A 24,485-nucleotide genomic window follows, 5' to 3' on the forward strand; every position below is an offset into this window, starting at 1 on the left:
GTTTTTAATGAGGAAACCTACATGCATATTATTAAAGATGTATATTCTTTTTCCTTCATTAAATTTTTTCACTAAATTTTCTCTAGTAAGGTTTTTAATGAGATACATTATATATCAATTAGACATTTAAGGGGGAGTATTATAGATATATTACCATATATAGTGAAGGTATATTTATGAAAAAACTAGAAACCTCAACTTATGGAACAAAATTAATTTTTTCCTATAAATAAAGAGGTTTTCCTTCATTGTAATTGACCCCTCAATAACTCTTCAAGAAAAATAAAGAAGTGTCCTCTCTTCTCTCTCCATTATTATTGTTCTTATTTTATATTCCATAACAGTTTTTTACTTTTTCCAATTGGTATCTTCTTCCTTGAAAAAATGTCTTTCAACAAGAAAGAAATATTAGGTATTTTCTAGTTAGAATTTTTCTTTTATATTAGGTATTTTCCAGTTAGAATTTTTCTTTTAATTTGATATAAAAATGGTCAAGTTCATATACAATTTGACTCTCAAAAGTAAAATATGACAACTAAGGATGTGTTTGGTATAGAGGAAAATATTTTTTCAAAAAATGTGTTACAATTTTTTCATGTTTGGTAGGTCAAAATATTAGAAAAATATTTTCTTTAGAAAAAGAAGTTCTTTAAAAATGAGGAAAATGACTTCCTCATGGAAGTGGAAAAACAAGTTGCATAAGCAATATTTCAAGTTTATTGTCTCCTTCCCACCCACCCAAACCCCCCAATCATTAACGATGAAGCTTTTATGTCTTCTAATCATTAATCGAATGATCTTTAACCTGTGATAAAGTTTTTATATCTTCAAATCACTTGTTAGGTTCAAACAGTGTAGAAAGCATCAAGCATTAATCTCCAGAAACTAAACAATACAGATCAGATTTAATTTTTTAAGATTATTGCTTCAGGTACCCAATCTGTATGTTTACACTATACACTTCAATCTAAGTTCAAGACTATTTCAAGAACAACAATGAAGTTAGACACCTTCGACCAAAGTTCAAAATGACTAATCAAAATGAACTATCAAACAAGTATGTTTATCTAAAAGAAATAAGATAAAGTAGAATTAGAAATAAATCCTTCGATTTAACCGAGTGTCCTTAAGGAATTAATTCCTCTCAAGTACCCGAGGTTGCAAAATTTTTCCTCCCATGATAAAATGACTTGCAATCTGAAAGTAGCAGTACCTCAAACTTTCAGATTCCTCAAACACACGTAATAGTTGATGATCACAAAGAGCTTTTTGAATAAAAAGAATGTTTTTTTGCACTTAAAAAATATATCTATACGTGAGGAAAAGTTGAGGTATTTATAGCCATCAAGTGTCCCTTCGGAAAGAAAGCAATGGTTTATGGAAAGGTGAATCATTTTGAAACAGTCGTGTTTGTGCCTTCCAAAATAATGTGTCTTTTTTGAACATTTATTTTCGACCGACTAATCACCCCTTACCCGAAATAGTGTGTTATTTCCTTGAAGGAATGCATCCCTTTTGAGATGTGTTTCTGCATGCAATTGCATGGTGTACATGGAGAAAATATTTTCATTGGATTTTTAGATTAAAAACTTCACTTATTTTTTTAAGTTTCAAATAAACTTTGTAGTCATCTTTCCTGTCACAACAAAGACAATCAACTTTAGTATATCAAAATAATATTTTCACCTGTATATCAAAAATTCTCCTCAAGTATTCGAGGTTGTAAAATTTTTCCTCCGAGGATAAAATGACTCACAATCTGGAGGTAGCGGTACCTCAACCTTTTAGATTCCTCGAACACACTCAACAACTGATGATCACAAAGATTTTTTTGAAGAAGAAGAATGTTTTTCAGTACTTAAAGTTTTTATCTATACCTAAGGAAAAGTTCAGGTATTTATAGACATCAAGTGTCCCTTCGGAAAGAAAGCAATGGTTCATGGAAAGGTGTATTATTTCGAAAGAGTCATGTCTGTGTCTTCCGAAGTAGAGTGCCTTTTCTGAAAAGTCATTTTTGACTGAACAATCACCCCTTTTTTCGAAACAGTGTGTCATTTCCTCGAAGGGTTGCATCTCTTTCGAGGTGCGTTTCTGCATGCATTTACATGGTGTACATGGAGAAAATATTTTCTTTGGATTTTTGGATTAAAAATTTCACTTGTTTTTCCAAGTTTCAAATAAACTTTGTAGCCATTTTTTTGTCACAAAAAGACAGTCAACTTTAGTATTTCAAAATACTAAGTATAAGGTTGTAGGAACTTTAAATACTACGTGTTTCTAGTTTAACGATGAAGTTTTTATGTCTTCTAATCATTAACTGAATGACCTTTAACTTGTGATGAAGTTTTTATGTCTTCAAATCACTTATTAAGTTCAAACAGAGTAGAAAGCATCAAGCATTAATCTCCAGAAACCAAACAATACAGATTACGTTTAATTTCTTAAGATTGTTGTTTCGAGTACGCAATCTGTATGTTTGCAAAATACACTTCAATCCATGTTCAAGACTGTTTCAAGAATAACAATGAAGTTTAACACCTTCAACACAAGTTCAAAATGAACTATCAAAGAAGTATGTTTATCTAAACGAAATAAGATGAAGTAGAAGTAGAACCAAGTCCTCCGATTTCACGGAGTGTCCTTAAGAATTAATTTCGCTCAAGCACCCGATGTTGCAGAATTTTTCATTCCAGGATAAAATGGCTCACAATCTGAAGGTAGCGGTACCTCAAACTTTTAGATTCCTCGAACACACTCAATAACTGATGATCACAATGAGTTTTTTAAAGAAGAAGAATGTTTTTCACACTACTAAAAAAATATAAAAATCGACTACAGCTTGTGGTCGGAAAAAGCCGACCACATGTGGTTGGATTTTAATTTTAAAAAAAAATGAAAAAGCGACCACATGTGGTTGCTTTTATATTTTAAAATTTCAAAATAATTATTTGAATAATTTTTATATTAATTATTATTTTTTAAAAAAATTAAAAATAAAAAAATGACCACTTGTGGTTGGTTTTTAATTTTTTTAAAAAAAGAAAATATTTTTAAAAAACTGACCAATTTTGGGTGGTTTTATTTATAAAATATAATTAAATTTTAAAAAAAAACGACCACATGTGGTCAGTTTTGGAATTAAAAGAAATAAAAAAATAAATAATTTAATAAAATTTGTAATTAAAAAAATAAAAATAAATTATTGAGGAAACCAATTGTGGTCGGTTTTTATTAAAAAGTAATTATATATTTAATCTAATTTATCATTTTTTGAACTTATATTAATCACACGTAGTCGATAACCAATATAATAATAATAATAAAAATCAATCAATCTTAGATTTTGTAAAAATATTATACTAAAAAATATATCAAATAAAATAAATAAATTACGTTAAACATAATCTTTATCTTTTATTTATGTTTCAATATATAAAATAAATATCTTCCTTTGTATATACATTAAATGACGTTAAACATGCATAATCTTAATTTGTATAATGAGTATGTGTATATATCTATCAACCGTTTGTGATAACAATATTATGCTACTATTGCAGTTATAATAATGTAATGTACATATATAACTGATAATTCATCAGAACATTATGATTGTGTTCTATTATGAGGTAATATACTTGTGGATGTGATGTATATATAGTACGCATTCAAGAATTCATAAATATAAATATCTTTATATATATATATATGATGTAGTGATCGATCGATGAACGATTTAGTCAAAAACTAGTACAATATATCCAAACATATTGAATACGTTGATTTGAAATGATTGAAGTAATACTATACTATACGTTGAATTTATATTGATGTAAGCTAATCAAATTAATCGATAACTTATCAAAGTTGTATATGAAATACGTTGCATTATATTATTGGATAATATACTAGTGTATGTATGTGATGTATATAGTACGTATTTAGAACTTGATATAGTCGATAGTGTGTATATGTGTGTTTATGTATAGGTATATATATAGTATATACATATTATATAGTGAAGGTATATTAATGACATAAGATAAACTAATCGATAATTCATCTGAGTATATGTGAAATATATTGTACATTATTATGGGGTAGTAAAATCGTGTATGTGATGTATATAATACATATTTGAAAGATGATAGTCAATTGAATATATTTATATATACATGTATATCTCATGTAGTGACGTATGCATTAATCGAAAGCTCGATAACAGAATCTATATATCAAAATATTTTGAATAATATGTTGATATCATACTATTGAGGAAATAGATATTCTATTTTGTGTCAATATAGACATGCGTATATTGTTGAAGTTGTAATAACGTAAGACAAGTAATCAATAGTTTATCTGATTAACACGTATTACGAGAGGTGTGTGTGTGTGTGTGTGTGTGTGTGTGTATACAATATCATATTTAAAAGCTAATTAACCAAAAATTTTTCATAATTTGAAAAATTCATTGATATTATTATACGATTGAGGAAATATACTACTCGTGTTAATGTGATAATAAAATAACTACTTATCTGATTTATATATATACGAATTGCATTAAATTATTTGGATGTTGTTATAAATATTATAGAATTTATTAAAATTTTAATTTGCTAAAAATTAATTTTAATTTATTAATTTATTTTGTAATTTATTTTAATTTATTAATTCATTAATTGTAATTTATTAATCTTTAATTTCAAAAATAATTTTGTAAAAATTGACCACATGTGGCCGGTCGGTTTCGTAATAATAAAAAAATTATTAAATTGATTAACCCACCAAACACATAATTTTATGGATAAACACACACAACACACATATCGCGATCCAGCGACAGCAGCTCGGCCAGCTTCTCCGGCGACTCCAACTTGTGAGTTGTTCTCTTCTTCTCTAACTTTTCCTTTTCCTCTCATTTACTAAATAACACACAAAAAACCCTAGTTGCGATTTTAAGTCTTAGAAATGTGAGTTGTATTACTCGGGATTTATTTGATTCAGCTGCAGGAGCAAGACCTTAGCTCAATTTTTGATAATTCATAATCGTTTTTACTATTCCTTTTTTATTTTATTTTTTTTGGGGGGGGATCATATTCCTATTCCTTAGCTCAAGTTTTTGCTTGTGGTAATTTGAGTTTTGTTATGAGTTTTGCGGCATTTTTGACAAAATAAGAAAAAATGTTAATTTTATCTATTACTTTCAAATTACCAACAATCAGTTTTAAAGTCGGAATGGTAGCAATGCACTGTCTGATCCTTCGAGTTTTGTTATTGTTGTTGTTAGTCGGAATGAAAGTCATAAATGTGATATCTTTTACTAAATTGTTGCAATTATTTTAGCAAAAAATTATTCTTTCTAATAATTTTACTATTTGACAGAATCCGAATTCGGGAAAAGGATTTCTTTGCAATTTTTTCGATAACCGCTTATCTCTTTCTCTTTAATTTAGGCCAAATAAAGGTAAGTTGATTTCTCTCTAATTTCCTATAATGAAGTCTTTAAATGTCGTTTAGTTTGGGATTGTTCGTTGTAGAAGGCTTTAAAAGCCATAGGAATTTTGTGATGATTATATGGTGTGAGAGGGACATACGATGCCTCTACTTATTTGTTTTGTTACACTTGTTCAATTATTTGACTTATTATACTATAAATGAATATGTTACTTGAAAGTGAATAAGTGTAGTTACTTAGCTTGAAGGTGAACTTTTATTTTGAATTTTGTTAAAGCGTAGGTACTTGAAATGTGAACTTTTTATTGTGAATTTTGCTATGCTTAGTAATTTGGGAGGTGATTTAGTGACTTGAAAATGTTGAAATTTAGATATTTAAAATGGAAATTTTTGTTTTGATTGTAGTTTAGTTTGGTAACTTGTGAGGTGACTTAAGCACTTAAAATTGATTAAGTATAGTTACTTGAAATGTGAATTTTTGTTTTGAATGTGGTTTACTTTGGTAACATGTGAGGTGACTTAGTCACTTGAAATTGATTAAGATTAGGTACTTGAAAGGTGAATTTTTGTTTTGAATGTGGTTTACTTTGGTAACATGTGAGGTGACTTAGTCACTTGAAATTGATTAAGATTAGGTACTTGAAAGGTGAATTTTTCTTATGAATGTGGTTTAGTTTGGTGACTTGGGTGGTGACTTAGTGACTTAAAATTAATGAAATATAGGTAGTTAAAAGGTGAATTTTTGTTTTGAATGTGGTTTAGTTTGGTGACTTAGTGAGTTGAAATTGATTAAGTGTAGGTATTTCAAATATGAATTTATCATTTTGAAGGTAGTTTAGTTTGTTATTTTAGGAGTGGACTTAGTGACTTGAAAAATATTGAAGTTTAGATACTTAAAATGGAAATTATTTTTTTTAATATGGTTTAGTTTGGTAACTTGAGAGGTGACTTAGTCACTTGAAATTGATCAAGTGTAGGTACTTGAAAGGTGAATTTTTATTTTGAATGTGGTTTATTCTACTAACATGAGAGATGATTTACTCACTCGAAATTGATTAAGTGTAAGCAGTTGAAATGTGAATTTTTTATTTTGAATGTGGTTTAGTTTAGTGACTTGGGTGGTGACTTAGTGAGTTGAAATTGATTAAGTGTAAGTACTTCGTGAATTTATCATTTTGAAGATAGTTTGTTTGTTGTTTTAGGATGTGACTTAGTGACTTGAAAATGTTGAAGTTTAGATACTTGAAATAAAAAATTTTGTTTTGAATATGGTTTAGTTTGTTTGGTAACTTGGGAGGTGACTTATTCACTTGAAATTGATTAAGTGTAAGTAGTTGAAATGTGAATTTTTGTTTTAAATGTGGTTTAGTTTGGTAACTTGGGAGGTGACTTAATCACTTGAAATTAATTAAGTGTAGGTACTTGAAAGGTGAATTTTTGTTTTGATGGTGGTTTATTCTACTAACATGTGATATGATTTAATCACTTGAAATTGATTTAAGTATAAGTAGTTGAAATGTAAATTTTTTGATTTGAATGTGATTTAGTTTGGTGACTTGGGTGGTGACTTAGTGAGTTGAAATTGATTAAGTGTAGGTACTTCAAATGTGAATTTATCATTTTGAAGGTAGTTTAATTTGTTGTTTTAGGATGTGACTTAGTGACTTGAAAATATTGAAGTTTAGATACTTGAAATGGAAATTTTTATTTTGAATGTGGTTTATTTTGGTAACTCTGGACGTGACTTATTCACTTGAAATTGATTAAGTGTAAGTAGTTGAAATGTGAATTTTTATTTTGAATGTGGTTTAGTTTGGTAACTTGAGAGGTGACTTAGTCACTTGAAATTGGTTAAGTGTAAGTAGTTGAAATGTGAATTTTTATTTTGAATGAGGTTTAGTTTGGTAACTTGGGAGGTGACTTATTCACTTGAAATTGATTAAGTGTAGGTACTTGAAAAGTGAATTTATCATTTTGAAGGTAGTTTAGTTTGTTTTTTTTTTTTGGAGGCGACTTAGTGACTTGAACTAATTAGTTGAATCTGATTTTAATTTAGGTACTTTTTCATTTTGAACTTAGGTACTTGAAATGTGATTTTTTGTGACTTGAACTAATTAGTTGAATCTGATTGATTGTGTAGATGAAACCTGATTATAGATGGATATATCAATAGAATAATGATAATAGAATGGGTCTTAGGGTGAAATTTGTTGAAGGTGCCCGATGATTTGTTGAACAAGCTAAGACACTTGATGTTTGGTCATATTTCGGGCTATTCGGTGTCCTTGTGTTAGATGTGATGGTACAAATCTTTTAAAAAAAGTTGTGAAGGAACATCTTTATAGAAGGGGGTTTCACGAGGACTTTTTAAGACTGCGTACTATTGATGATGATGTTGAGTAAAATAACTTTGTTGTTGGTGAAAGTAGTAGGTCTGCAGGGCATAATGAATATCAAGATACTAGGATAACAGAAATGGTGCACGATGATTTTGAGATGCAACACGGTGGCAACTTTAGAGAAAATGTCGAAGATGTTCCCAATAAAGAAGCGGGCTATTTTTATAAACAACTGCATGTTGCTAGTCATCCTTTGTTTGACGGGTGTTCGCATTCTCATTTGTCTGTTCCTATTAGATTATTAAGTATCAAATCTGATTGGAATATTGCTGGAGAGGAATGGACTCAATGATCGACCTTATTAAAGAGTTAGTTGACCCCACCGTAGAGGTTCCTGATTCTTTCTATAAGGCAAAAAGATTGGTGTCAAAGTTAGGTCTCTCCTCGGTTAGAATTGATTATTGTTAAAATGGTTGCATGTTATACTTTAAGGAAGATGCTAACCTAGAGTTCAATAAGATTTGTCAGCACCTTCGATATAAGTGTGGTTGTAGTGGAAATAAAATTACTATTAAGGCGATGTATTATTTACCTCTAATACCAAGCTTGAAGAGGTGGTATGTTTCAAACAGCCCAGCTCCTCATATAAGATGGCAAAGTAAAAATAGAAGACCCACTAGTGTTATTTGTTATCCATCTGATGGAGAGGCTTGGAAGTATTTTGATGCAACTTATTCAGATTTTGCAGCTGAGCCACGAAATATTTGTTTGGGATTATGTGCGGATGATTTCTTTTCTTTTTCAGTTGGTGCTACGCCATATTCATATTGACCTATATTTATCACCCTGTATAATCTTTCTCCTGAATTGTTAATGACTAGTCCCTATATATTTTTGAATTATGTTGTTCCTGGCCCGCGTAATCCAAAAAATGGAATAGATGTCCATTTTCAACCTTTGATTGATGAACTTCAAATTTTTTGGCATGAGGGGGTTAAAACTTGGGACATCTCACTTAAATAGAATTTCAATCTGCGTGCATATCTAATGTGGACTGTTAATGATTTTTCTGCTTATGGAATTTTGTCTGGATAGATGACAGCTGGAAAGTTGGCTTGTCCATACTGCATGAAAAAAATAAAATCTTTCACATTTAGACATGGCAGGAAAAATTCATGGTTTGATTGTCATAGTTGTTTCTTGCCACCTGATCAAGAATTTAGGAGACCCAGGAATGCATTCATAAAGAATAGAACGGAATATGATGGTCCACCTCCAAGTTTATCTGGTTATGACATCTGGGAGATAGTTCAAGATTTCCCTAAAGTTAGCAAGGAACCATTGTATAGGCTGGAAGGATATGACATTTTGCATAACTGGACTAAGCAAAGTATATTTTGGGAGTTAAAATATTGGCCAAATAATTTACTTAGACATAATATTGATATCATGCATACTGAGAAGAATTATTTTGACACCTTGTTCAACACAGTTATGGATGTCAGCGGCAAGACAAATGATAGTCCTAAGGCCAGACTTGACTTACCAAAATATTACAAACGTAGAGAATTACACTTACAGGAGGGGCCTAATGGCAATGTTTTTAAGCGCAAGCCTAGTTTTACATTCAATTTGGACCAAAAGCGACAAATATGTGAGTGAGTCCAAAGTTTAAAGATGCCTGCTGGACATGCCTCAAATTTGGGAAAGAGGGTTGATATGGAATCTTGCATGGAATGAAAAGTCATGATTGTCATGTTTTCATGGAACAATTACTTCCAATTGCTTTTATTGGTTTACTTGAAAACATATGAAAACCAATAGCAGAGATTAGTTAGTTCTTCAGAGACTTATGTGCCCCTACATTAAAAGAAGAAAATCTGGTGCGAATGAAAAGTAATATTGTTGTTATCACCAACAAGTTAGAGAAGATTTTTCCGCCAGGGTTCTTTGATGTGATGGAACATCTTCCTATTCACCATGTGCACGAAGCTCGGCTAGGTGGTCTAGTTCAAACTAGGTGGATGTATCCATTCGAATGGTAAGCAATTACAACATATTTAAATTCATACATATCTTTTTTTAATATAGTAAACATCTAATCTTAAGATTGTGCAGGACAATTGAAAAATTGAAAAGGGGTCCCAAAAATAAACATAGGGTAGAAGGCTCTATAGTTGAGACATATCTTGCAAGAGAAACGTCTCAATTTTGTTCATACTACTTTCGTGATGAAGTTGTTTGTTCAAGAAACAGACCGAATCGTCATCAGGACAATGAGAATGGGTCTTATTTGCAACCGATATCAATTTTCAATCAATCTGTTTGTAGGCCAAAAAGACCATATTTTGTCGGCTCACTACCATAGAGCACAAATCAGCAACTTTGTATGTCTTGCTGAATTGCCTGGAAGTTGAGCCTTTCTGAAGTAAGGAGATTAAAAATTAACATATTTTATTTATTTACGCATTTCCTTAAGGAAACTAATTGTGTTTCGCATGTTGTATCTTCAGTTCATTTAAGACTCAATTCCACAAAAATCAAGTGTATGCATCCTTTACAACATGGTTTACATATGAGGTTCGTAAGTGTACTAATATTTCTACAAATTTTAAACATTTACACATTCTTCAACTAAATATATATATATATGTGTGTGTGTGTGTGTGTATAATATTTTTAGGCACACCAGTCACCAAATGCAGCCTCATACGATCAGTTCTTGAGAGATATTTCTTTGGGATCAGTTGAAGCTCATACAATGTCCCGTTAATTACACGGTAACTGGGTTTAAATTTTCCACCAAAGAACACTATCCTCTTTCGATGTAAGTGGTTTGATCCAAGCACAAGAGGTACAAGAGTACATAAGGAACATAACATCATTGAAGTGAAGCACAATAGGTTGTATCCTGTTTACGATCCCTTTGTCCTAGCCCAAAATGCTAAATAAGTGTAGTATGCTCCTTATCATTTACGCAGTGATCAGTCTAATTGGTGGGCTATAATTAAAACAAAGCCTATAGAACGGGTGAAATCTGAGAATATGTTGGAGATTGCGTATCAAAATGAAATGCAGATTCATCACCAGCTAGTGGACATTGACTTAGTGGATAGTTTGAATCACTCAGAAAATATATTTGAAGAAGTTAATATTACAGAAGAAGAGGCTGAGTGGGAAGGAGATGAGAAAACTTTCGAAGAGGGTGAATGGTTTAGTGGAGAATCTTCAGGAGAGGTGGATTAGTTTGTGTAAGTTGTATTTATTATGTATTGATGTCTTTATGCTTTGTATTATTTACCTTTATGTTTATTGTTTAAGATTGATATGTAATATACTATGTAAGATTGTTGTTTTCACTTTTCCATAATTTATATAGTAATAGAAATATTCTTGTCTATCTCGTGTTGTTGAAGTGATTTGAAATGTGAATTAATAACTTGAAATTAGTCACTTAGAATGTTTTCTTATATATTCATTTTGTAGGAACTAACTACTTGTTAACTTTGCATAATTTAGATGGTAGGTAGAGGTGACAAAGGTAATAAAAAAGTTGATCCTACAAAAACAAAAAAGAAAAACAACCTCCGCCTTATAGACGACCAACAGGTATTCATATATCTGAGGGTCGGTTTGCTGACGCGCCTGCACGAACCTAATATTCTAGGTCGTCACAGCATTCAGTTCCTGCTCCTACGCATGTGGGTCCACTTCATGGATCTACAACAACTCATTCTTCTCCCATCCCCATGCCACCTCTATCACAGGATTATCAGACTATCGCTGGCACATCCAGTCATCGACCATCGTCTGCAGTACCCTCTAGTAGCAGTCACCCACGTTCTCATAGTGATTTTACTGGATCTATTGGGTTGATGGATCTTCATCTTGGAGGCACTCCATCCGGTGCTTCAAATCCGCCCATGCCAATACATCTACCATCATTTATTCCGCAGCCCAGAGATAGAGATGATTATCAGAGGCATTATATTATTACATATGGAATAGGGCAAGATTTCTAAATATAATAACATTATTCATTTTTCATTTACTATATTATTATGCTCTATGAAATTACTGTTTGATCTTGTGTTGTAGGTTTAGGCCGGATGCTGGAGTTGGAAAAATTGCAACTAATTGTATTTGTCGGCACTTCAATAGCTATTGGACCAGTTGGCAAAAGGTTCCAGAAAAGGACAAAGACCAAATATTTAAAGAATTTTATGTAAGAATTTAACTTATCGACTACTTAACACATTGTTAGAACAAAAGATTGAATATTATATTTTTATTTTTATTGTAGAAATATTACTGGTGGGATGACGCGAATAATATGCTATAAAGAGGAATTTTTATAGAAGAGCTAGATCTAGATTTAACGGTCTATTGGATTATGCCAGAACCAACAGGGTACGACTAGGGTTTATACTCAAACCTATATGGCAAGAGTATCTTTGCTATTGGAATAGCGAAGAATACCAATTATTGAGTGACAAAGGAAAGAAAGTCAGGGCATCATCCAAGGGTGGCTCTCTATATACTGCGGGTGTAGTTAGTATGATTGTTGTGGAGGAAAAAATGGTATGTAACTTTTATAGTTTTAATTATTTGTTTCTATTTAAAATTTTAATTATTCGAAGATTAATAATTTTTTCATATGCAGGATAAAAAATGGGTGGGAAGATAAGACATGATGAGCTATTCGAGGAGACGTATGTGAAGAAGAAAAAGAACCCAACTGATGAAGATGTCTGGGTTGAGCCTCGTGCAAAAGTTGCCAATCTAAGAATCAAATTTTGAATTTATGAATCTTTTTCTCAAAGTTGATATTATTCAAGTACAAGTACTTTAATATTTTTTTACTATTAATTTTAACGTTACTTTGAATATAGGACAAATATATGCAGCTCGTTAATGAGTATCGTAGTACTCAGCCTCCTGAAAGCCGGGGTGACACAATTCCTGAACATGTAGAGGAAGAGTTATGGCAAGAAATTATGGGTCCTACAGTTAGAAGTCAGTTCTACGGATACCACAGAAACTATTTTGCTGAGAATATTAGGTTTTCGTCCGGCCTTACATCCTATGCATCATCAGTTAATAGAGAAACCATTGAATCACTAAAAACTACGATTTTTAAACTTACTGAAGAGCTTGTTGCACAGAGAGAGAACGAAGGATAAGGAGGAGGAAACATCATCACAAATCAGGATGCTGCAGGAGTAGTTCAGCTCTTTTATTCGATCTGCAGGGATTCTTCCTCCATGTATTGGTAATGCAGTTCGGGCTACAAAAGGTCTAGGCCCCCTGGATGATATCGAATCAGATGAGGAATCAGATCCTGTGTGTGCGGTTGAGGATGCAGAAGACGAAGACGATGATGATGAGTGATAGTTTTTTTACTTTTGTATGTGTTGTAGTTTGGATTTGGACATAAGTTGTAGTTTTTACGCTTTTGTATGTTTTGTATGTTTTTAGACTTGTAATGTATGCTGCTTGTTTGAATGGAATGTAGCATATATATTGTATGCTTGTTTGGTTGGTTGGTTGATGGAATGTAGCATGTATAAGCTTTTCTTTTTAAAAAAAAAAAGTTACCAGAAAAATCGACCACTTCTGGTCAGTTTATTATAATTAATTAATTAATTAATTTTTAAAATTAGTTATTTTTTAAAATTAAATAAATAAAAATACTAAGCACTTGTGGTCGATTTTATTAAAATTAATTAATTAATTTAAAAATAAAACCGACCACTTGTAGTCGGTTTATTTTGAATTTTTTTATTTTTAAATTTTTTTCTTTTTTAAAAAAATAATAATGAATTTTAAAATATATATATATATATATATATATATATACACGTGGTCGGTTTTTAAAAAGCTACCACACTTACGGATCACGCATTGTAGTCGATTTTGTGGTCGGAAATGCAGAAAAAATGACCACATGTGGTCAGTTTGTGTGGCCGGTTTTCCTATTTTTTTTAGTAGTGTCAGCATTAGGTATTTATAGTCATCAAGTGTCCCTTCGGAAAGGAAGCAATGGTTAATGAAAAGGCGTATCATTTCAGAACAGTCAAGTCTGTGCCTTCCGAAAAAGTGTGTCTTTTCTGAACAGTTATTTCTGACCGAACAGTCATTCTTTTTTCGAAACAGTGTGTCATTTTCTCGAAAGGTTGCGTCCCTTTCATTGTGCGTTTCTGCATGCATTTGCATGGTGTACATGGAGAAAATATTTTCGTTGAATTTTTGGATAAAAAATTTCACTTGCTTTTTCAAGTTTCAAATAAACTTTGTCTAAAAAATTAATCTCTCAATCAATTCGAAGTCAAAGCCGAGCGAGCAACGACAGCAACAACACAAGGCATCTCTTGGTTCTTGCCTCACTATCCACTTAAAGGTGTGTTTCTTAATAAAAACACAAGAAAGTTGTTTTCTTCCATCAATTTGAGAGTAGACTTTCCTTTAAGTGAGTACACTTTCCATTTAAGTGAGAGTTCAGTTTCCCTCCAATAATTCCCTCCATTTTTCATTCACACATCAAACTTGAACCCAATAATCGCTACATCAGGTAATTTTCTCAGTAATTAATTAATTATGATAAAAAATCAAATTAGTATCACTTTTTCCATCACAATCAAAACAAATTTCTGTTTTGACTTACCGTGGGATAGTTGTTACAATATAAATTGAAAAAACAGAACATTGTTCAAGCAAAATAACAAATTTACATTCTAACCGTTCATTTTTATGTTAAATAATGAACTGAGAACAACTAATGCAGATTATTAAAGAACTTCATTTTCAAGTTAAGATTAGGTTTGATCAACGAGGAAAAACCTTTTTTTGGGAAGGCAGGTAGTTTTTACATATATGAAGCACACAAATGACTATCTTTCCGTGTGAATGGGACAGAAATAGCTCTAGAAAACAGAAAACAAAAGTAAATAAAAGAAGAGTATTATTGTGCCCCCATAATGAAATTTAATTAACTAAGAGAGTTATTTCCTTTAAAAGAAAATTACTGAGTATTGATCAAATTGGATGATGAATACTCATCACAAGGTAAGCTTAATTGTTTGAGACAATATTATGGTAATTTAATTTGAGGGAGTCGTTTTCCATTAAAACAATTTAATGATCGTTCAGCATCATAGAATAAAATTAACAGCATCTACTAAAAAAATGTGGACAGGCACAGAAATATGAAAACGTAATACCAAAAGGTCCACAAATTCGAGTGATGTATATATATATATATATGTAACGTCATGTTCAAATAATTTAAAATCTAGTCCTTGACTTCCAAGGATACCTTTTTGTCTCTCCTGTACGTATGACTCATTCCATAATTTTCATTGACATATTCAACATTTATTTACCATTTTTTAGCTGGTTCCGTCGGTTTCCTCTTCTATTAATTCCTTCGTGCCCCTTTCTCTCCTAAAAATAATGATGTTGAAGAGATGCTTTAATTGCTTTGGTGGTGAACAAAGACTAGATATCAGGTATCTACGCAACGTTGATATTATGTTTATTGGTTTCTCCCTTATGTATGCGTGCTTAACTAATTTACTTTTTCTTTATTGTGATCTAATCGAATTCAGTGCTCAGAGGAACAGGGATTATCCATGGGATATTTACACATTAAAAGAGCTTGTTAGTGCAACAAACAATTTCCATAATGATAACAAGATTGGTGAAGGAGGGTTTGGAAGTGTTTATTGGGGTCGAACAAGTAAAGGCATCGAGGCAATCAACTCTTTATCTTTTCTACTTTCTCCTTTTCCCTTATTTATTTGGACCTTTTATTTTATGCTAGTACTATATTTGTTTGTTAAACATAAATCGGAAGTAGTTCTTTTCTACACAAAAAAAGTAGTTCCATTTCACTTCTAAAAGATAGAAATTAGCAACGGACTAATTTTGAAGCTACTCAACATAATTTGTCGCTAATTTATCTAGCAGCTTTTCATTGAAAAATTAAATTCTCTGAGCAATTTAGCGATAAAATAGTGACGAAGTTCGTACCTAACTCCAATTTATTTTTTCCCGTATTTTTTCTCTTGGATTGAGAATCTTTTTTTTTGTTGTTGTTGTTTAATTATTTAGATTGCAGTTAAAAGGCTAAAGGCAATGAGTGCAAAAGCAGAAATGGAGTTTGCAACAGAAGTGGAGATACTTGGAAGAGTGAGACATAAAAATTTGTTAGGTCTTAGAGGTTTTTATGCGGGTGAAGACGAAAGGCTTATAGTTTATGATTATATGCCTAATCATAGCTTGATCACTCATCTGCATGGCACACTTTCTGCCGATTGTCTTCTTGATTGGCCACGAAGAATGAGGATTGCTATTGGATCTGCCGAGGGATTATGGTAACCACTCCATTGAAATTTTATACTCTCTGTGTTCAATTTGGTTGACTAGTTTTAAGAGAACTTGACATGAAAATTAGGAAAATATTTTTAAATTTTTTTTTTGTGATCTTCAAATAAAGATACGTAGAATTCTACGTAGGAAAATGTAATTTAATCTTACACTCTTAAACATTAATTTAATGAAAAAAAGTTGAAATTAAATAGTAGTCAAAAAGAGAAAAGTGATATTTTTAAGAAATGAATTAAAAAAAGAAAAGCAAGATGAGTAAATTGAAATGGAGGAAGTATTATAATGTTATATGATACAAGTGTTAGTTCTTAATTTCCATAATGTATAATCTATTTGCCTCACGAGTTATATATGCTGAATTTGAATTAATTATTTCTGAATACTTTTATGCCGGCCTCTTTTTCTAACTTAGGCTAAATTACACATTTGCACTACAAGAAATCCAATTCTTTTGAGGCGATTAAATTCATCTAGGAAACGACAAACTTTTCGGAATTCTTGTTTATCATGGCAAGATGGTGGAGCCACATTTGCCAAAAGGGCGTTAATTGATACCCGTTATATTATGCAATAGGTAAATTTATTTTTTTATATGTATATTATATGTCAAATTAATTATTCTTTGCATGTTTAATTTTATATTAGTTTAGGTGTACGCACCTTGAGCGTGTACCTTACTTAAATGAATTCAAATATTACACTAAATAGGATATTTGTTTAAATAATAAAGATGAATATAATAATTAAATTTAATATCTTCTGAGTATGTAAGGACGGAGAATTTATTTATTAAACATAATCTTTACCAAAAATATTTTTAAAAGTCGATCGACATTATCTACCATATGTAAATTGTAACAAAACAATACAATGACAGCAACATCAAAATAATACAATTAAATCTAATCTTTACACACGAAATTTTTTTCAAAATCGTCCATCACTCATCTATCGCCTGTAAACAATAACAAAATAATACGATAATAGAGATATCAAAATAATACAACTAAACCTAACTTTTACATAAAACAAATTCCTCAAGGCCGACCAACATTTATCTATCACCTGTAAACTGCAAAAAAATAATACGATAAAAGTGATATCAAAATAATACAATTAAACTTAAATTTTACACACAAAAGTATCTCAAAGTCGATCGAGATTCATCTACGAATTGTAAATTACCACAAAATAACAAACTAATAGAGACAATGGCGAAGTCAGAATTTTCAACAAGGGGGTTCACAAGTGAACATACTATCTAACCGAAGGAGGTTCGATATCTACTATATATACATAAAAAAAAAATCAAGCATTCACCAATTTAGACATGCAATCGAATCATGTTAGATGAGTATCAATCATATTCTCCCGATAGGTAAACTGATTTGTTCTCTAGTTTAACGTACATCTCAATATTTATAGAAGTATTTCCTTAATAGAGTTCTATTTTAGGAGTATTTTTCTAATTGAATAGTAGAAAGAAAAATATTAATTAATTCTCCTACCATATATTTTAGGAGTTTCATATATTTTAGAAAGTGTAGCAGAAAGAAAAATATTAATTAATTCTTCTATCATATATTTTAGGAGTCCCATATATTTTAGGAAATCTAGTTAATATAATAAAAAATAATTAAATAATAAATTAAAAAAATAGTGAAAAGAAATTCAAATCACTTTTATATCACACTTTTAATTTATTATAAATTATAATATATTATAAATTATAGATATAAATATAAATTATAGATATTTTATTATTATTATTATTTTTTAGTGAAAATCTTAACTCTTCATTCACAATCCATAAAGTCATCACATAAATGTCATTACTGAGGGTCATACTTTTTGCAGTGCCGCTTATTCTTCAATGAATATTTCCTACATATACGCCTATTTGCATTCAAATATAGTGGAGCACCCTTTAATTCCAATTGTTCTCCTGTCTCATGCTACTTATCTAATTTTTATTTATTTTATTTTCTTTTTGTAGTTACTTGCACCATGAAGCAAACCCTCATATCATACATAGAGATATAAAGGCAAGCAATGTCCTTTTAGATTCAAATTTCCAAGCAAAAGTGGCAGATTTTGGATTTGCTAAGTTGATACCTGATGGTGTTACTCATCTAACAACAAGGGTTAAGGGAACCCTAGGATACTTAGCACCCGAATACGCCATGTGGGGAAAAGTCTCTGAGAGTTGCGATGTTTATAGTTTTGGAATATTACTTCTTGAAATAATTAGTGCTCGAAAACCCTTAGAAAAATTCCCTAATGGTGTCAAGCGTGACATTGTGCAATGGGCTCTTCCATATATACAAAAAGGTGACTTTAATCACATTGCTGACCCTAGGCTCAAGGGAAAGTTCAATCGTGAACAATTGAAGAACACAATCTTGATTGCTATGAAGTGCACTGATGGAAATCCTGAAAATAGGCCAAGTATGTTGGAAGTTGTGGATTGGCTTAAGAGTAGTGTGGTGGAGAAGAGGAAGAAAGAGATCAAATTAGTGAAGAGTACTACTAATGTTGATGAAAACGAGAACAATGACTATGTTGATGATGAGGCAAACAACGAAGGTTATACTAAGAGAAAAAACAAGCCAAGATTACCAATTTCAGAATCGAAGATTAGGAAATAAATTTCCAATTACAATCTTGCAACTATATTCCGGAATATTGAACTGTATATTTTAGTGTGTGATGTATTTATGCTTATTTTTATCATAGTTGGGTGAAAATCATTGACACCCGAATTTTATTTTAAACATTAAACTCCTACTCAACTTTGAATAAATTCTTTCTCTTTTATCCTAATTGACTTTTTTGAATGTCTATTTTACCTTTATATTATCAACATTTGAATTTCTTATATTTTACTTCTTTAAGAACATGATGTTCTTTCTAAAGCTATGTAACAATTTTTTTTGTAGAAAAAATAAATATTATTCCCGAGACAAAAAAGACAGTGAAAAGCACTAGTATGTAATTAAGTTAATACGTTCTATAATGAAGCAAATGGGCATAATAAAAAATAATTTTATTATTGATAATCAAAACTCTAATATCTTTTCATATAAGTGGAAATAATAGGTAATAATAACTGTATAAACACATTTCGTTGCAAATAATATAAAATAATCTGTTTCAATAGAGGTAAATTTTATAACAAGTTCCTATAAAATGTAAAGGAGCTTTAAGTTTATTTTTAAGATCAGATATTTTTATTTTCGCCAAATTAAAGCACTTCAATTTAAAACAGAAAAAATTTGGAGTTATTACAAAATAACGATGGATCTTGAACATTCAATTCCTGGTAAGTCTTCTCGAAAAAAGTAAGGTAGTATATAAAGGGTTCATTCTAGTTCTAGAAAACATTTATACCAATAGCTAATTCATATGAGCCCTAAGTACTGTTGGGGTTTTTGCCCTGATTTTCTTACTATATTTAAGTTTTATTTTTTTTCTTAGAAGGAAAATAAAAGTTACCATAATTACTTTTATTTTTCCTGAAAGAAAAAAATCTCTTTCTTGGAAGAAAGGTTTTGGACATCTATAAATAGAAATCTATAAATAGAAGACCCCCTTCTCATACCATAACATAATAACATCCACAATGTAGTCGTTTAAAGAGTCTTTGTTTAGGCGGAGATTTTCTCTCTCATTAATTTTTTATGTTTTTTATATTAGATTTTATATGTAGGTCAATTGATCAAATAATATAATAATATTAAGCCTTTTAGTGTTGTTTTATGTGTCTTCTGAATTGTCACCATAATGGTTTGCAACTAACAGCTTCCGCATGACGCCATCTCTATTTCGAACCTAACAAGTGGTATCAAAGCCTATGGTTCAATGATCCGATGGTTCGGATTGAGGACATGTTGAGAAAAAAGTTGCAATAAATTTGATGATAATGAAGATATATGTCCAAAAACTACATGTGGAGACAATTATCAATCATATTTTCAATAATCCTGCTATTACATGTTTGAAAAGAAAGCTTACTTTTAACCCTATAAAAGGCTCCAATGTTTTTAACCCGAAAGGGCTTATATATTTTTAACCCAAAAAGCTTCAATTTTTAAAGCATGTCAAACAGCAGTGATATATGAAGAATATTTATGAAGAACGAAAATCATGCAAAAGAAGAAGGTGGATCAAGTGAAGAAAATCAAGCAAAAAAGGAAGATTCATTAGAGTTTTGCCCTGATTTTCTTACTATATTTAAGTTTTATTTTTTCTTAGAAGGAAAAATAAAAGTTACCATAATTACTTTTACTTTTCCTGAAAGAAAAAAATATAATTATTTTTCATATTTGGCTAACCTCTTTCTTGGAGGAAAGGTTTTGGACATCTATAAATAAAAGACCCCCTTCTCATACCATAACAAAATAACATCCATAATGTAGTCGTTTAAAGAGTCTTTGTTTAGGCGGAGATTTTCTCTCTTATTAATTTTTTATGTTTTTTATATTAGGTTTTATATGTAGGCCAATTGATCAAATAATATAATAATATTAAGTCTTTTAGTATTGTTTTATGTGTCTTCTGAATTGTCATCATAATGGTTTGCAACTAACAGCTTCTGCATGACGCCCTCTCGATTTTGAACCTAACAAGTGGTATCAAAGTCTATGGTTCAATGATCCGATGGTTCAGATTGAGGACATGTTGAGAACAAAGTTGCAATAAATTTGATGATAATGAAGATATATGTCCAAAAACTACGTGTGGAGACAATTGCCAATCATATTTTCAATAATCCTGCTATTACGTATTTGAAAAGAAAGCTTACTTTTAACCCTATAAAGGGCTCCAATGTTTTTAACCTGAAAGAGTTTATATATTTTTAACCCAAAAAGCTTCAATTTTTAAAGCATGTCAAACATCAGTGATATATGAAGAATATATATGAAGAACAAAGATCATGCACAAGAAGAAGGTGGATCAAGTGAAGAAAATCAAGCGAAAAAGGGAGATTTGTTAGGATTTTTACCCTGATTTTCTTACTATATTTTAGTTTTATTTTTTCTTAGAAGAAAAATAAAAGTTACCATAATTACTTTTACTTTTCCTGAAAAAAAAAAATATAATTATTTTCCATATTTGGCTAACCTCTTTCTTGGAGGAAAGGTTTTGGACATCTATAAATAAAAGACCCCCTTCTCATACCATAACAAAATAACATCCACAATGTAGTCGTTTAAAGAGTCTTTGTTTAGGGGGAGATTTTCTCTCTCATTAATTTTTTATGTTTTTTATATTAGATTTTATATATAGGTCAATTGGCCAAATAGTATAATAATATTAAGCCTTTTAGTATTATTTTATGTGTCTTCTGAATTATAATCATAATGGTTTGCAACTAACAGTTTCCACATGACGCCCTCTCAATTTCTAACCTAACAAGTACTTCCACATAAATTATTACCTACAAGCTTATGTCTGATAGCCGTATGTTTTTAAATATTATTATTATTACTAGTGAACTTATCCGCGCTTTGCGTGATTATAAAAAATGATAAATAGTAATAATTTATTTAAAATAATAAAGCCATAAGTCAGAGTTTTGAACCAAATGAAATTATGAACTAACTAAAATATGAAAATTATATAAAATACATAATAAAAATTGAAATATGAAAAAAATAAATGCAACATCATTCTTTCGATCTTAATCATTGAAATAGAATAAAAAAGTATGAAATAATTTATAATCTTTCGACTTTTTGTTAATATTCACTCCCACAATTCAATCACCATTCAGTAATTTTCATCTAATTCTTCAAACCAAAAAAAGTATGAATGTAAGAATCACCTGAAATATAACTACTTAAAAGGCTAATATAATTATTTCTATAAAATCTTATAATATCTTTATTTATAGGACTATAATATGAAATACCAAATAATATTATGACTATGTCTATGACATATTTTATAGGACTATAATATGAAATACCAAATAATATTATGACTATGTCTATGACATATTTTATAGGTTATAACAATAAAAAAATTATGAGTGTAATTAAGTTAAAGAACATTAAGTTGTATAGTAAAAAATTTAAAGAATTGATTTGTTAGTTTTTTAATATTATAAATAAGAGAGTTAAAGGAATATATTTTTTTAATGTAGCTCATAAATGGGAAAAATAGCGAAAATCCCAAGAAGAGGGGGGTGGCGTGGCGTGGGTGGAGAATTATAATTCTTGATCATAAAAGATATGCTAATCACTTTTTCTATTACTGGTTTTGTTACTCCTAGTTATTATATATAGATTCATACAATTTTCTTTTTACCGCAAGTCAGTAAATATACTAAATACATTAAAAGTAACATGTACTGTTTGTAAATCCTTCTAGAAATCAAACTTTCATTGCCAAATAAATACTATAGCAAGAGGAGATATGACATATTAATTAAGTAAAATATTAAATGCATCAAGACTGTCTGTCAATTAAAAATAATTTAAGAATTTTATAATATTTAATATAAAGCTCCTTATATTTGGATAAATTCAAACTTATTGATAGTAATTTAAATTAAGATTACTTGTTAATTAGTTGATAAATCATGTTCAAACTATTCCATTAAAACAGTAATAGACTAAGCTTTTCCATGCTGAAAACTATTTGAATATATAGCTAACATTTATGCATTGGGGAATAAACTTTGGCCCATAAGTAAACATAATGCTTTGATTTTAACCAACTAATATTTATAGATCAATATGATGAAAAATTTTAATATTATTTTTTCAAAAATTAAAACCAAACCTTTCAATATTCAGACATAATAAAACCTATAAATCAATTAATTTCAATACAATGAGCTAATTTTTTTTCATTTAAACCTTATTCTTTTAATATTTTAGCACATGTATAATTATAACCAAACTCCTAAAACATATAATCTTTTTCATAAAAAGAAAAAAGAACGATTTAAAGGTAAAAAATATCAAAGTGGGAGAACAAATGATGAACATTAAATAAAATTAAGTTGGTTTAAATACATAAAATACCTCAATTATGAAAAAAAATTGATTTCTTGCATGTAATAGAATTCAAGAACAAAAAGTTATAATTTTTAGTGATCGTTGAAAATATTGATACTTGTACAAGGACCTCTTTCATATCTACTTCTCCATACATACCTTGACAATAAGACCACCTATATATTACATCATAATAACTCACAAAAGTACCTATAACTTCTCATCGAAAATTAAATGCAATATATTTTATGAACAATACATTTATATTTAATTTAATATTCGTATTATGAATTCTATTACATATTCCCAAAAATAGAACCAACCAATATCACAATTTGTTGTGACATATACATAGAGATTTATATAGTGATATACAAGATCAATTTTTGTTGATTATATCATTTAAATGAAAATGAAATGAGAGAATACATCTCCACAATAGTGCAAACAAAGAAAGTTAAGATTACCTAGCTTTCTCCGAACTTGATTGTCGTTATTTTTCAAATAGCAACTTTGAAGAGTTTTAAAAAAAATTTAGAGAGATGATTGTGAAGTACTATATGATTACAGAATTATAAAAATTATGGTAACATTTGAATTGGGGCTCATTTGTTACCGTATTTGAACTAATATACTAATGACATTTATGAAGAATATTAATATTAATAGATAATCATTAATGAAGAATATGAATGGATGATGAGAGGGATTAAGGAAATTAATGAGAGATTTAAGGCAATGAAATAAATGATAATAATGGAGAATGTTACTACTTCCTCCATCCATTTGGGAAATATAATTAATTTTTATAAAAAAGGGAAAAGACCAAAAAATAGGAAAAAAATAAATAAAAATCCTGATTTTTTAGAGTGCCACGTAGGCAGACTTATTATTCTCCTTTAACATTATATATTGATTGTTATTATAGTTGACCTTTGATTGTTTTTAGTTGTTAATTTCTTCCTCTCTTATGCATAAACTATATATATATATATATATATATCAAAGGCCGTGCTCAGCACGATCCAATATATACTATTTTTTATCTTAATTTATATGACACAAATATAATTTAGATAATTAATCATTAAAAAAATTTAAATTTTTAATTATTATTACTTATAATATTTTTTCTTCTATTCCAATTTAAGTGACATTGATATAAATTTGAGAGTCAATCAAATATTTTATATCTTTTATATTTCTAAGTGTTAAATATGTAATTTAATGCTTTTAGAATAATTTTTCAATAAGATATTAAAACTCTTTCAGTCCCAATTTACGTGTTTTC

At 29.7% G+C, this 24,485-nt stretch overlaps 1 protein-coding gene across 1 annotated transcript; it reads left to right on the forward strand.

Annotated features, from left to right (window-relative positions):
* Positions 1-15,166: 15,166 nt before the first annotated feature.
* Positions 15,167-19,010, forward strand: LOC107866197 (PTI1-like tyrosine-protein kinase At3g15890). The gene is made up of 4 exons (XM_016712356.2): positions 15,167-15,307; positions 15,407-15,551; positions 15,912-16,174; positions 18,184-19,010. Exons 1-4 carry the CDS (start codon positions 15,252-15,254, stop codon positions 18,833-18,835), a joined length of 1,116 nt encoding a protein of 371 aa, XP_016567842.1. The 5' UTR covers positions 15,167-15,251; the 3' UTR covers positions 18,836-19,010.
* Positions 19,011-24,485: the final 5,475 nt, after the last annotated feature.

This window comes from Capsicum annuum, chromosome 3 (genome assembly GCF_002878395.1).
Source record: "Capsicum annuum cultivar UCD-10X-F1 chromosome 3, UCD10Xv1.1, whole genome shotgun sequence".
In the NCBI taxonomy this organism is placed as follows: Eukaryota; Viridiplantae; Streptophyta; class Magnoliopsida; order Solanales; family Solanaceae; genus Capsicum; species Capsicum annuum.

Bases quoted from the DNA above. Each gene is read 5' to 3' on its own strand.
- LOC107866197 (XM_016712356.2), top strand. From the start codon at position 15,252: ATGATGTTGAAGAGATGCTTTAATTGCTTTGGTGGTGAACAAAGACTA. The intron at 15,308-15,406 runs GTATCTACGCAA...AATCGAATTCAG, and splicing joins GAACAAAGACTAGATATCAG to TGCTCAGAGGAACAGGGATT. The intron at 16,175-18,183 runs GTAACCACTCCA...TTCTTTTTGTAG, and splicing joins GGATCTGCCGAGGGATTATG to TTACTTGCACCATGAAGCAA.